The sequence below is a fragment of the Melozone crissalis genome, unplaced genomic scaffold (genome assembly GCF_028551555.1).
Source record: "Melozone crissalis strain CALT ecotype California unplaced genomic scaffold, PUWL_Pcris_2 ptg000013l_1, whole genome shotgun sequence".
Taxonomy (NCBI): Eukaryota; Metazoa; Chordata; class Aves; order Passeriformes; family Passerellidae; genus Melozone; species Melozone crissalis.
In genome coordinates, this window is record NW_026535791.1 from 35,695,984 (window position 1) to 35,710,487 (window position 14,504).

At 41.8% G+C, this 14,504-nt stretch overlaps 1 protein-coding gene across 5 annotated transcripts in view; it reads left to right on the forward strand.

Annotated features, from left to right (window-relative positions):
* Positions 1-14,504, forward strand: part of FARP1 (FERM, ARH/RhoGEF and pleckstrin domain protein 1) — a 200,819-nt gene that overhangs the window by 24,949 nt on the left and 161,366 nt on the right. For all 5 annotated transcript variants that reach the window (XM_054272214.1, XM_054272216.1, XM_054272218.1 and 2 more), the window contains exon 2: positions 13,692-13,887. In XM_054272214.1, the coding sequence (XP_054128189.1) occupies positions 13,717-13,887 (171 nt within the window). In that variant the 5' untranslated portion in view covers positions 13,692-13,716. The remainder of the gene's footprint in view (positions 1-13,691; positions 13,888-14,504) is intronic.

Genomic DNA, 14,504 nt, shown 5'->3' on the forward strand with positions numbered 1-14,504 from the left:
CAGAGGGAAAGTATTCTGGGTTGAATTGCAAAGGGGAGAAACCCCATGTGGTCTCTTGGTCGGTTTGGTGAGCAAGATGTCGGTTCTGCTGATCCATTTCTCATCACCATTTTTCTTTGACTGCTCAAGAGAAAATGCAGTAAGTCTATTTGTTTGTGCGTGTTGCTGCTGTTACAGGGCTGTTTCTTTCTTCCTGCTGCTGCTTTTGTGGTCAGGGTGCCCTGACCTTCCCCAGTAGGGACTGAATGGAGGAGGTCTGATGTGATGTCAGGTTGCAAGTATGTTAGTCAATGGGCTGCAGTGTATTGCTAATTCCTTCTCTTCTTGGTTTATTTACCTGTTGTAAATACTTTCAGACTTTCCTCTGTTTCTGAACCAATCAGAGTAGTGAACTTCAAAGAAGTTATGTCTTCTTTGTCCATATGCTGTGTTGGACAAAATTTGTGTATTTAGGAAGAAGGTGGTACCAGTTAGATAGGACTGCCTAAGGTACAACTGCTATTCAGATGAGATGAAACCTTTTGAAGTCTTTGTTTTTGCTTGTATGCTGTGCTGCTTTGCATTTGGCAGCTGCAACATGTGCCTATGCTTCCCTGCTCCTCCCTGTGATACTCTGCAGTATTTATATGTTTTGGCACCTGGAGAGCAGAAGAAGAGCAGCCCCCAAGTACAGATGAGGGAAATGTGCCTTCTCAGCCTTCCACAGAGGCAGGGACCTGCCTTGGCTTGTTCATCACCAGTACAGGACAGGTGGGTCAGGTTGGCTGTGACTTTGTTCTGAAGAAATTCTCTTCCTCTTGGAGTGGAGGTGAGTTTGCCATCCCTTTGGAGAATGCACACTGGGATTTTCACAAAATACAGGGGTTCATGGTTCTAAGGGGTAGCAATGCATTGTTTTCACAGTTGATAATTTTTTTTCAATGTCCCAATCCAAACTCAAGCTGAAGGAGTTCTTCCAAGGATGAGAGCATGACTACCATCCCATCTGTTCAGTGATGTGCTCCCTGGGGAAAAGTGCAGACTTTTGCATGCAGGCCAGCCCAGATTGCAGAGCCCAGGTGTGTTAGTGACCCTATGAAAATATAATCCTATCTGATGCTAGAGGGGAAAATGTTCTGTACCTGGTAGATGTTTAAATATTCTTTAGGTGGACCGCCTTTCTGCTGTAGTGATTTAAACCCCTGAAAATATTCTGTGTATGAATTTACATAAAATTAAACAACCTACATAATATTACATCAGTGCAGGGTAGATGATCATTTCCTTCCCCTCCCATGTGTCCAATGCTGATGTTATTTTACATCCATTTTTCTTCCCTCCAACACTTCTAGCACTTCCCTGCTCTGCTCACTGGGCACCAGTGTGCTCCACATGGGAAAGCTTCTGTGTGTGTGCTTGCTCCTGAAGTGTGCTGAGCTTTGCACAAGTACTCACCTCCTCCACTGAAAGATGAAGAGAGTGGGGTGTGTGTCTGTGTGTGTGACTGGATGGCTGGAATCAGAGACAGAGGGTGTATATATGAGGAGATTTCCGATTGCTGATGTCTCTCTGGGAGTGGAGCAGTTGGGGGCAAGGTGAAAGGAATGCCAAAAGCAAATCCTACACTGTTTATTTTATGAGGTGTGATTTGAAGGTAGATGTTTCACTTGTAGACCTTGTGGGAATTGATATATTCATATTCAGGAGTTATGAAAATTAGGGATAATGTTTTCTGGACTCTCTAGGTAATGCCAGTTATGTGATTTGCTTTCTTTAAAGTTCTTATGAGAAGTCAACCCACCTTAATACTTGGAATATAATTGTAGGTCAGCTGCTGTTTAAAGAACATGATTAATATTGCAAAGCAGAAGTTCGTAATGTAAAGATGTAGTTCTCCCTTTTTGTGATTTACAACACAAGTGTAATTATTTAGTTGCATTTTCCCCACCTAGCAATCTTTATGTTATTTGTTGGGTGTGGAGGTAGTTCTCCTACCCCAGTTGTCTGTTGCACTGTCCGTGAGAAAACTCTTGTCTCTTGCCTTTTGCAGATGTTGAAAGGGAAGGGTGGCTCAAGATGGTGATGGCCTCCTGCTTTTAAAGGGCTGGACTCAGTTCTCAGCAGAATTCCCTGCATTGTTAGAAGTTATTTAAACACTCAGAAAATGGTTAAACTCTTGATAAGCTTGAGAAAATCAGCAAGAGCTAATTTTCAGAAAGCCTCATGCTCCTGGATGTAGCCTAAAGTTGTGTCTAAAGCAAACCATGGGCTGTGAAATACTTGAAGCATAATTTGGCCCTAAAGAACCTTGCTTTGCACGTACAGAAGCTGTGGGTTTTCATGCTGTTTGACCTAGATCAATAAATGGATTTAGACTCCCAGCTCCTGGTGAGGCCAATGTCTCCATGTCTCTTGGACACTTGGGTTTTCTGTCTGTAATTCCCCATATAGGAAGTAAAGATATTGTGATGCCTTCTCCTGAAACAATCATGAAGTTAGAATAAGTGCTTTTTAAGAGTAAATCAGCCTTCTCTACAGAAAGCACAGAAAGATAATTGTTAATTCTGTCTTAACAGTAGAGTTCAAGGAGTCAGTTAGCCTTAAGGATAGATCAGGGTGAAAAAAGAAATCCTGAGTGCTTTCCTGTAACTGTTCTTCCTTGTGCAGTGAAATAGGCAGAGTGGCCTTTGGGAAATTGGTAAAGGTTATGGTGTGCAAGAACAGGAAAAGGGTAACTTGTGTTTTGATGACATGCTTAAATGCAAACAATTCCTGATTCTCATCTCTTCCTTGTGCAGTATTCCTTTATTTAAAGAGGAAAATGAGAATCTGTTCTGTTTGAAAAGGAAAGCTGCTGTAGCAGCACCCTTCAGTGGGGATTTCTGGCACTGGGGTAAGAGATGAGAGCAGCAGTGGCAGCAGGCAGTCGAGCTCCTCTGTGCTGCTCTCACCCTGAGAGGGGGCGACCTCTGAGTTGTTTGTAAATGCAGGATAGGGCTGTTGACTTTGGTCCCGCCTCTGGAAGGAAATCATAGAATATCCTGAGTTGGAAGGGACCCACAAGGGTTCTGAGTCCAACTCGTGGCCCTGCACAGGCCAGCCCTGAGAATCACACCATGTGCCTCCTGAGGATGTTGTCCAAAAGCTTCTTGACCTCTGACAGGCTTGGAATCAATCCGGAGGAATCTGTCAGGAATAAAACCTGATGTCATTGTCCATGCACAAGGAAATAAGCTATTTTCTATCAAATGTGACATACTTCCCCCCCGCCCCCCCCCATCTGTCTTGCCCTTCCTGACAATCCTTCTGCACTTTTTGGGACACCTCTTCAATTTTGGCTTCTTATTCTCTTATCTTTCACCTGCAGTTTCACCTCCCTTGCAGAGTCATTGTCAGACACCAGACATCTTCTCTGAATGACTGCTCCTTCCCCATCCTTGTCCAATTTTTCTTTTTTGCATTTAGTCAACTTCTTCCTTTTTCCTGCCTTGTTTTGTGCACTGCCTAAAGATCCCTGGCTCCCTTCCCTGCCTGTTGCGCTTGCTCTCCCTCCTGTTTTGGGCCCTTGTCCCAGTCTGCTCCCCCAGGCCTGGCATTTGTCCCTGCGGCACTCCAGATGCTCTCCTTTCGCTTCCTTGCTGCCCGGGCGCCGGCAGCCCGGCCACGGCCAGCACAGGAAAGATGGGCTCCTCTGCTCCGGGGCCTGGATCTGCTCCAGAGCCTGGACCTGCTCCAGTTGGGCAGCCATGGAAATGAAAGGAGTCTCGGGCTCCTCTGTTCCCGGGCTGGCGCGTGCTGGCCCGCTCTGCGGGCAGTCCTTGGGTTGCCACTGGGAAAGAGAGCGGCGCTGGAGCGTGCTCGGCCAGGAAAGGCTCCTGAGAGATCCTGGCTATTGGCTCCTTAAAGGTCTTTGCCTGCTGTGAATGCCCTGTGTGCTACCATTGGATATGGGTATAAAAACTGATTTCCGTGTTCAGCAGAATCTAAAGTTACGTGAGACTCAGGAGCCAAGAGGGGAATATGAGGAGTATAGGATGTTCTCCAAGGGAAGGAAGAGCAATCTAATACCCAGCATGGCTGCTTTCCCCAGCACAGCAGTGTCCTCTGCCATGCTGCCTTACTGGGAGCCTTGTATTGAGTGAGAAGACCTGTTAAAATCTTCCAGGCAGCATTCATGTTGGATTATTTGAAATGTATTATTTATTGTGTGCCTCTTTGTGCTTGATCTTTCACTGTCAGCTTCTGCCTCTTGATATCTGAATTTTAAAAATGAATCCAATTCCTACACCCCTCTGTCTTGCTTGGATTGTAAAGGCTGTTTCGGAGTGTTGCTTCCAATGACATTTCAAGGGGGTCAGTGCAGACTGGTGGGCTGCTTTGGCAGTACTTCTGTTAACTCTTTTTGCCGATGCTGCAAGGAACAGAACAGAACAAGAGAATCAGTGCTTTCCACTGTCCCCTTTAGTAGTAAAAAGTACAGATTCCACAGATAATACTTTTTCACACCTCCAAGCAGGTGAGTAATTAGTTTTGAGGTGTAACAAGAAACCACAGGGATGAGATCTGTACTGAAACAGGTTTGTTGATAAAGAGACAATGGTGTGGTTGAGCAGGAAAGCCCTTCTCTAGGTGCAGCTTCTAAAGCTTGCTCTAATAGTGCTGTGCTTTGGACTGACTTGCATCAGTTTTCATTGTGAAGTTAGTTACAGTGGGAAAAGATGTTTGCTCTGCAAACCTCATACGTCTGTCTTAAGGGAAAACCCACCCTTGTCTGTCTTCACGCAGCATATATTATACTCACATTTTAGCCAAACATAAAATGAGGCTGTACCTGTAGCAACAGTATATCTGTGCTTCTCTCACAGTGTCTGTGACAACTGTTCACAGAATAAACGCAGTGTTATCAATTATCTAAAGACACAAAAGTACCCTATCTTGAAAGATCAGGAGAGCTGTCATAGGACAAGGCAGTGTCTGGACTGTGGTGCTTAGCACAGGTAGAGTCTTTCACTGATTGAAGTATTTGCACAAAGAGAAATTAGTTAGGAACCCAAGGAAGTTTGAGAGTTTTGCAATAATTTTTAAAAGAATCTTTGAATTCTTTTAAAGAATATATAATAGCATTATAATGGCATAATTTAAAAACACTCTAGGGTAAGTATTATACAATCACACATCATGACCCATTTTGTCTCCAGTAGGATGCAAGTGAATATATTGTTTTCTAAACAACAGTACATTAAATAATTTTTTTCTTCATGCTACAAGTATTTCTTGCTGGTTCTGTGTCATTATTAAATGTGATATCTCCTTGGTCAAGAATAATAAGGGCTCATATAAAAAGACTTAATTAAAAAAAAAAAAACCCAAACAAAACAGTCATTGTATATTCAGTTATAACAAGCAGTTTTACAAACTTATAAAAAGTCTCTTTTGGGAGCAGATGTTTAAATATTTAAAACATCAGGAATTCTTTTCTGGTTTTATAGTGGGTTATATAATGAGTGTAGGGCTTTGGCCATAAATACGTTTTTCCTGATGCACAAGCTATGTAATAATTTTGTGGGAGTCTGATCACAAGCTTTGGGCATAAAGGGAACTAGTCAAGGCCATTATGGCCTCAATTTAACATGTTTGGATAGGCATCATCGGTGGCTGCCCAGTGCTGAGCACTGATGTCATTGCTGCTGTGGTTTGGAGGCGCTGGGCCGTGGGGGTGCCCAGCCCTGAGTGAGCGCAGCGTGCGCCCTGCAGCTCCTGGGCTCCTGCTCCCTGCTCGTGCAGCACACCAGCACAAGTGTGGGGCTGCTGGAGGGACACCTCTGATGGCTCTCAGCAGGAGAGAGAGCAGGGCCAGGCACACTGACCATGATGGTCTTCTGGAAGGGGTCCGTGTGCTCAGGGCAGGGAGAAGCTCCTCTGAAGGGCTGCTGAGTGCCTGAATTAGTCTCTGGTGCTCAGCAGTTCTCTGGAGGATCTGGCTTGCATTTAGGCTGTGTGAATACCTCTACTGTATACTTATACTTGGTTCAGAGAAATAGCATTTCCCCTGAGCTGTTTTATTTCTCAAAACCAGGACTGTATCAGATTTTCCCCCAACTGCTGAACAGCAGTATTAATGTAGTGTGTTATTTATTCTTTTGACGTGTTTTTATTTCATGGAAAACGTCTACGTTATGCTTGAAGCTGGGTATGAGTTGCTGGATCCCTTTCAGAATTCTGTTAAATCTGGAAATAAATCAGATTACTTTGTTCTACTATAAGCACATTCGGCTTGGCTTTCACATGAGGTGTTGTATGGGTGAATGAGCCCAGAGCACTCCAGCTGGTGCAACAGCTTTATTTATGCAGAGTGATGGCATGAAAGGGTTTTGGGAAATGCTTTTAATGGCTTCAGGATTGATTTGTGCCACTATTGAACCACCAAACTGCCTAAAGTTCTTACCCACTTCATTTGTGTTTTCTAGTGACAAACTGTGGGCTCAGGTCATGACCGGTTAATCAGGAAACTGTGCTGGTTGGAAACACAAGAACTAGAGGTTTTCTTAGACTCTCCTTATAAGTTCCTAGCATTTACCATGTGGCAATAAACCTTCCACAGTCTTTCTGTTCATAATGTGAAATAGTTTTTTGCCCACATGGTCATGCTTTTATATCTCAACTGTAAAATGCTTTACATCTTCATAAAATGATAACATGTACTTTCTCACTTCTGCAACACATTTTATCATCAGTGAAGGATTAGCTGGGTGACTTCAGCATGTATTTCATGTACTCTTTACTCTTAATATTTTTTCTCCAGGGGATTTTTTTTTAAAATCACATTTTGTTACTTGTACAACCGTGCTGAATTTCATTTTTTCATAGGTTTTAGTGACAGAATTTGTAGGTTATGCAAAATAGAAGGGATGTCAATAAAATCGAGTATGTAAGTATATGATACGTGCTTGCAGCTTCTTCCTGAGCATAATTTCTTATGCAGGCAGTTTTGTCAATGGGTTGAAAAACATATAAGAAAGCAGGTTGGGAGTTTTACATTGAGGAAGAAATATCTTCCTCCTGGCCTGAGAGAAAGTAGAAATTTTGTGGAAGAGGTGTGTTCTTGTCCAATTGGGAAAGCAAAGTGTCAGGGAAGTATTTTCAATGGAAAACAGTGTTGAACTTCATGTATAAGTATGTTATAAACACATACATAGTAGTTAAATGGTGATGCAGTAACTGCAAAGCAAGTGGGAAATATTTAATTCAAATTTTAACTTATCAAATAACAAATGAAGCATTTGTGTGGAAATACCTCCCTCTTGTCTATTAAGGGATTCACGGCTCCACAAGATCCCTGTTTTGCTCAGACTGTGCCTTTGGATGTGAAGGGAAAACATAGTTGGGTGAGAGTCACTAATTGAGCAATTGGAGCTAATCATCCCCTTGGCTTAGCAGATGAAACACTAATTTTCCTTCCAGGTGTAGGCAGAATTACCTGTTTGTACAGTGCCTTCAAGTTGGCTGATTTAAAACCTGAATTAAAACTTTAAAATTGGCAGTGTTGGTTTGAATATGATGTTGGCATTCCTGATTCAAGTAAGTGACGTTGATCATGGTACAGGGGTACCAGGTAGAGGTAGTGAAGAACAAAGTGCAGACAAGTCTCAAGAGGCTGGGAAACAGTCACAATCAGACAAAAGAATAACTTTTATGAAGAGGTTTCTCAGGAGTTCCTTTGAGAGGGTGAGTGTAAGAAGTTTTGCTTACTTAATTGCTCTCTTACATATGTACAATGGCTCTGCTTGCTTGTGTGAGACGCAGGGAAGGAGAAAAGTTTTTTGCCTTCAGTTAGTTTCAAATGCAACATTGTCCAGAAACATAACACAAAGTGAATCAATATGTCTGCTGACTTGTTCAATATCACTGATGGCCGTCAAAAGTAATTGCAATGTTGTGGGTTGAAATAAAGTATTTGTAGACCAGATTGGCTTAATTCACAGAGCAGTCTGTAGTTGTGCTTAAGGGATGAGGATTTTCACAGAGGCAATTGGGAAAGCATAGATTTATCTATCGCTGCACTTGTTGATAGATCTACTGACAGGTGTGTGGCTGAGGAAAAAGGATAGCACACATCCAGTTTCTGCAGGATGGGACCGTTCTTTGCTGACATCTGGCAGAAGAATTGGAATCTGGGACAGCTGCTAGTGCCACAGAATTGCAGACAGTTTTAGGACCTGAATGCAATGAAGATAAATGAGTTCCACTTGGAAGCTGAATGGCCCTAAAGCCAGAAATGAATGTGGGCACTCTGAATGCTGTACTGATAGGCTTGCAAGAGGTGTTTTTTTATCCTGTACAGTCACAAATGCTCATTATTCATTATTCTGGACTTTGGGCCACATTATTGGCATACTGAATAGTTTGAGTTTTTAAAGCTTTGTATTACTGCTCAGGTGCCTAAATTTGACATTGGTTTCAGGCTCAAGCTAGTTTGGTGTTCACTAAGTGTACTCTATTGCTTTAGAAACCTGAGCACTTATTCTGTCCAGCTGCATAACCATCCCACAGAAACTGGGTCAAGGGATAGGACAGTGTTGTGTAGAGATTTTTCAGAGTCTGACCAAGATAGGCAACTTTGTAGGCTCTATTAATTTTCAGTAGAAATGATGAATTTTATTCTTTTAGAGATAGTGTTGCATAGCTGAGGGAATTTCTTACTCCTGCAGATTTTAGGAAGTCTGCAGAATGCTGAAGAATCTGATTCTAAGACTTGCTTCTGCAAATCTCTGTCTACTTTTTGGTAGGCAGCCATGGTGTTTTCTTGAGCAGGAAGGTTTTTCAAGGTTAATTTTCTGCATCTTTAGGGACAGAAAAAAGACAAAAAAATAAATCTGTGTTTAGAAATAAAGCCTGGTTAAGGACTTCACCCTCCATCCCATTTTCCACTGACAGTACAGGGGACTAGACATGACCTATCTTCTTGACCATACCTCACACTGAGCTTTTCTACTTCTCACTTCACAGCCATCACTTACAGTGTTAACCTTATCTGTTTTGAGGTAGAAGACAGTCTAATGGTACCGAAAAACTGAATTTTTATTGCCTGCCTTCTCTATCTGAGTACTGTGGATGTGAGCAGAAAGGGCAGACAAGAAACTGAACACAAATCCCTTCAGCTGCAAGGTTTCCTTTAGAGTCTGAGTCAAACTTAGTCTGCTGGATGTAAGCAGAGAAACAGACACCCAGCACCTGTGTGGGTACCACTGCCCTTCAAGCTTGAGCTATTTTTCTATTAAGAACTTTTCCCATTTCCTTGCTTCTGCAAATGTGCTGGGTTTTATCAAAGAAATTATAAATTGGATTTCACTGATCCTTTTAGGTCCCTTCCAAGACAGGATATTCTGTGATTCTGTGATTTACATGAATAATTTAAATTTTTTTAATCATCATATTTGCTTTGTAGAGCTCTGCCAGGGACTTGCACAAATTAAGCAGGATAATGCTTTGCAGTATAAAAACCTGAACTGTCTGCTTCCCATCATTTCAGCTGAATTGTAGTTTCAGTCTTCCTGGTCCTGTTGCCTTGTTATGCTATCATTGTTTTTTAATATGGGTTCAAGAGACTTCATTTCATTTTTATGTTAATTCTGATGTACTAATGAAAGAGCAGCATCACTGACCATTTATGCTGCATGTATAGAATTTTCTCTTACTGAAGGTGTACAAGTCTGCTCTGTGCTTTAGCAGGGCTATACTCACACCATCCCACTGTGCCTCAGGCTTCCCCACCTTTAAGAGGAGCGTCCTGAGCGCTATGCTTCCTTCTGTTTCATGCTGTGGAAACGTGTCATAAAGGAAAGCAAAAGAAGTGGAAAGGGCCTGGATACATGGTGCCATTCTCTCCCATAACAGAAGTCTTCAGGCATTGGGAGCCTCTTGCATCAAATTCTGAGCCCTGGTCTGACCTAAAGAGCAGAGTAGGTGGGAGGCAGAGTGGCATCTATTCCAACATACTTCTTCTGTTTTCCTCAGTATTTTGTAATTTTTGTAACCCTTTATTCCTGCCCCTGTTTTCCCTGCCCTAACTCCAACAAGTGCTGTTTATACTCACAGCTCCCTTTAGACTAAGTGAGTTTGATACTTTTTTCATCCTGCCAGAGGAAAATATGTGGAAATTTTAATTGGCCAGAACCTTTCTGATGCTATAAAATGTGCCTGCTTTGAACATGGAGAACTGAGGTGGCTTTATGCTGAACCACATTGTGGCCTTTGTCCAGCTACTGCATAAGAATCTACAGACCTTACATTTTTAATCTAAGCATTTAGTATCTGTATAAAAGGGTTATTAATGTTTGATTAGAACAAAACAGCATCTCCTAATCTATCTAATGGCAGTTGTAGGGTTTTTTTGAGTTTTTCAGGTGCTGTAAGCAGAGAAAGCTTTAGTCAGTACAGTGGCCTGAGAGCAGCTGGCTGGGCTTAGCTCACCCTGGCCTTGGATTTTCCAGCCTGCCGAGAGCTGATTTAATTTGCTAACCCAGCCAAGAACAAAACACTGAATTGTTTTGAGTTAGAGAGGTGCCTAGGTGGCTCAGCCTGAGGAGGGTGAGAGTCAGTGCTCAGCACCAGCCAGGACTGTATGGGTGGGAGCTGGCAAGGAGCAGAACGGGACAAGACTCCTCTGTGGGCAGCTCTGCTGTGTCAGTAACTTCTCCCCTCACACAGGTGAGGATACAGGTTCATTCTCTGCAGCAGGCTCTCTCCATCCTGCAGGTGCTACAGCACTACTGAGAACGGCACTGACATCCAGTGAACCTGCAGCTGAAACAATAGACTTGGTTTTGGTCCTGGGTTTCAACAGCTGTCAGAAAGAGCAGGCAGAAACTCCTAATTTTCAGAGTTCAGATGAATCCTCTTCTGTTTGCCACTCTGCTTCTGTATTGGTTGTCTATCTCCACATGTTTTGTTTAGAGCTGCCATATGCTAGAATCTGGTGTTCTGCTGCTCCTCCTTCTTGATTAACTCCTTCCCCAATTTACTGTTGTCGTTCTACTAGAGAGTCTTTGAATTTCTCTATTGTTTGTCCAGACCTGATCTGTCTCTTCATCATGACAGACATCAGGCATCCTAATCTCCTCAGGTTTGCTCAATGTTTGCTTAATACTCTGTGGTTGTGTTCTGTGACCTTAGTTCACTGTCTCCTAGATAAAAGTGATATAAAGGTATACAGCTTGACTGATGTGCTCTGTTATTTTAGAGAGGGTAATTTTTAAGGCCTCTTACATAAAAGTGTAGTAAAAATATTATGCTGGTGTTATGACAGCAGCTTAGTGAGACTAGTGGCATGCAGAAAAAAAACCCCTAAATAACTTCCAGTGCAGCAGGCTGATGTTTAGGCGTATAGGTTAAAAAATGGAAGGTCGTCTTTTAATTTTCCAAGTAGCAGATGCTTGTGATCAGGGTAGCCTGAGTACAATAGTTCTTTGATCTTTTCTTCCAAATAAAAGTGTATGTATATAACCAACTGGTTAAATATATATATAAAGCAAGAATTTCTATATTACTAACTTAATAATATTAAAAAAAATAAGCTGTGTATATGGAGTGGTTCTGCTTGTACCCTTCCTCCATGATTTTTTTGGCTCCTAAATTTGAGTGGTTTTTATATGTTTCATAAAGTTTATTGGACTGTCTGATTGTGTGTGTGGGCTACTGTATCATCTAGTCAGAAGAACATTTATAGAAGGGTTCAGTGTCTGTAATATTTCCTTGCATGGATTGTTTAATGGTATCACTTGAACTGACTTGGTTGATTGCTGCATTTATGATTTAATGGAAAGAACATAGCCAAAAACTTCTATAGTAGCACAGCAGTTGTAGAGGTCCTGTCTGCCCTCTTGGTGCTGGCTGGGGTTTGTGGTGACTTCAGGAGAGCTCTTACTTGCACCAGAATCCTTGTGCACTTCTAGACTGGGTGCCTGTGCTACCTTTTTAGATGATCCTGTGTACTCCACACACAGGAAAAACAGATTATTTTCAAAGGGACCTGGAGTCTTTGTACGTAGACCTTGGTGTCTTTTCTTCTGGAATTCCTGCTTCCAGCTGAGGCTTTCTTGTTGGCGCTGCTTGTCTTATAAAAAGATTTAATTTAATAATTTTTAAAGAAGAAGATAAATATAATTGATTCTTCATAGATTTTTAGATTGCAGTGATAATTGAGGAAAAATTTGCCTCTCTGGTAGTGGTTGACATGTGCTTGCTTAGGTTTCGCTAGTGTCTCTCTGACCTTGATGGGCATGTTAGTGCTGAATCATTACAAAAGCTTGCCTGCATTTTTTTTTCTCCTTCACTTGTGCCTATTGAGCTGTTATTTAGAAGTGTGGGATCCATAATTTTTGATTCCCTTCCTTCTCAGCTAACATTGCTTTTAATCCAAGTGCTGTTTTAAATTTTTTTACGCCTAGTATTTGCTGTGTAAAAAATCTGTGGGAACAGATTAGTCAGGATATGGAAGAGTAATGTGTAGTAAATAGTGTATCCTGCCAAAGACAGGGCTGTTTTTATTCTATCCTTATGGTGGGAACTGGTGTCTTATTACCTGTCACTGTTCTTTATAGAATCCTGTAGAACTGGTGATGCATTCACAAATTCATAGGCTGTCTTGTGCTTCCATTTTTTCCCATACAGGCCTCTCAATAATTGTAACCTCAGAGTTAAAGCTAGGCAGTGATTGGCAGTACTCTTCTTATGCCTCTGTTCAGCTGGAAAGTTACATTTCCATTTGTGCCCATCTGTGTGCTACATGTTTTGGTCATTGATAACTGTATAAAAGCCATGCAGAATGAAAATGCATTTACCAAGAAAGACAAATGGACAGAAGAAGTGGGTTTCATCAGAAACCCACCTGGAGTGTCAAAAAGCCGGGTAGGAAAAGTGAAATAAAATTCTAGTGTGAAATACAATTCTAATATAACATTCAACAAGTAAAACTAATGGTGCTTGAATTAAAAAATAAGGTTCATGGTTATGTCAATAATGAAGAATTTCCCAGTCAGTGTTGGGTTTTTTTCTGGCCTCCCAGTAGCACGTCCTCACAGTTCTTGGCTAATCGGTGGGATCAGGCCAGGCCCCAGGTCTGGAGCAGCTCTGGTCCCCAGTGTATAATTGGTGTAATCTTGTACCCCTTGGCTTTCCCACTTTGCAGACCCTTACTAAGGTGGCAGCTGCAAAGTGCCAGAGAAGGCTGGAAGGAAAAAGTGCTGATGCAGCCAAGAGGGAATGATGGTCAGCAAGTGCTGAGTTGTCTTTGTCTCACTTGCTCTTCTCGCCTTCCTACCTTCTCTGGGAATCCTGTCTGGGGGTGATAACAGCCTGATTCATAAATAATTAAAAATTTACATAATTAATTGAAATCTGGGCTCTGTCGTGCTCTATTTCCAATGTGGTCTTGTTTACTTTTCCAGGAGAAAAGGAATAATTTTCCCTCATGTAGTCCATAGCCTGTCTATCAGCCTTACCCCAAGGAGGTGATTAGGCTGTGTATTTTGAAAAGTACGACGTTTGTCTGATTTTCTTGTTTTCATATGAAACATTAAGAAAAAAATTGTGATGGTCTTACTTGTTAATGGTCATACAGTTTACTACCTGCAAGCGTATATAGCATGATGCTTATGTGCAAAACATCTTCCTTATGACTAATATGGTCTTCTTTGCCCTTATTCTTCTGTCAGATATAAGAAACAAGTTTCCCTAAACATGGGTGAAACTGAGCAGAGACCAACAGCAGGATCCCGCTTAGGAGCTCAGGAAAATGCTGGGATCAGTACTCTGGAGCATGGACAGAAACCACCGATGACAACTCCAGGAAAACTTGTCTCTATCAAAATTCAGATGCTGGATGACACACAAGAGACTTTTGACATTCCGGTAAGGGTGTGGAGGTTGGGGTGGCCAAAGATTATTCAGGCATTTCTGACAATACATATTCTCAAACCAGTTCTTTTTATTTCAGCTGTAATTCTTTGGCTAATGAATTCATGTTGCAGAGAAAATGGCTGTTGTGTATATCAGCATTAAATAGATCATGGTGCAATACAATAGCATTAAACAGGGAAGTGAACTGTAGATTACAGTTATTAATTCCTTTTCTGTTTGAACAGCTTCACGAGAAGTTAAAGTCCTTGGTGGTTTTTTTTTCTTCAGATATTTCATTAGTGGATTCCCCTACTTTTTGAACAGTTGATGTATTTCCTTGCTGCTGTTTTGCTCTTGATCCTGTAAACTGTAGATCTATACAGATTTTTTTGTCTTTCCTCTGGCAGGTCCTTGGGATATTAACTTGGAGTCATCAAAGTTTTCAGTAATTTATATCACTCTTACAAGTGCTGAGTGCTCTCACAGAAGTTGAGTGCCAGGAAAGAAGCAAAGCAGTATCATCCTTTGTCCTTGGTTTGTCCTTGCCAAGGAGACAGAGCTGCTACTGCTTTAGTGTGTGGTTGTGATCAGTGAAATCAGTTAGAATTAGTTCTGATACCAAGACCGAT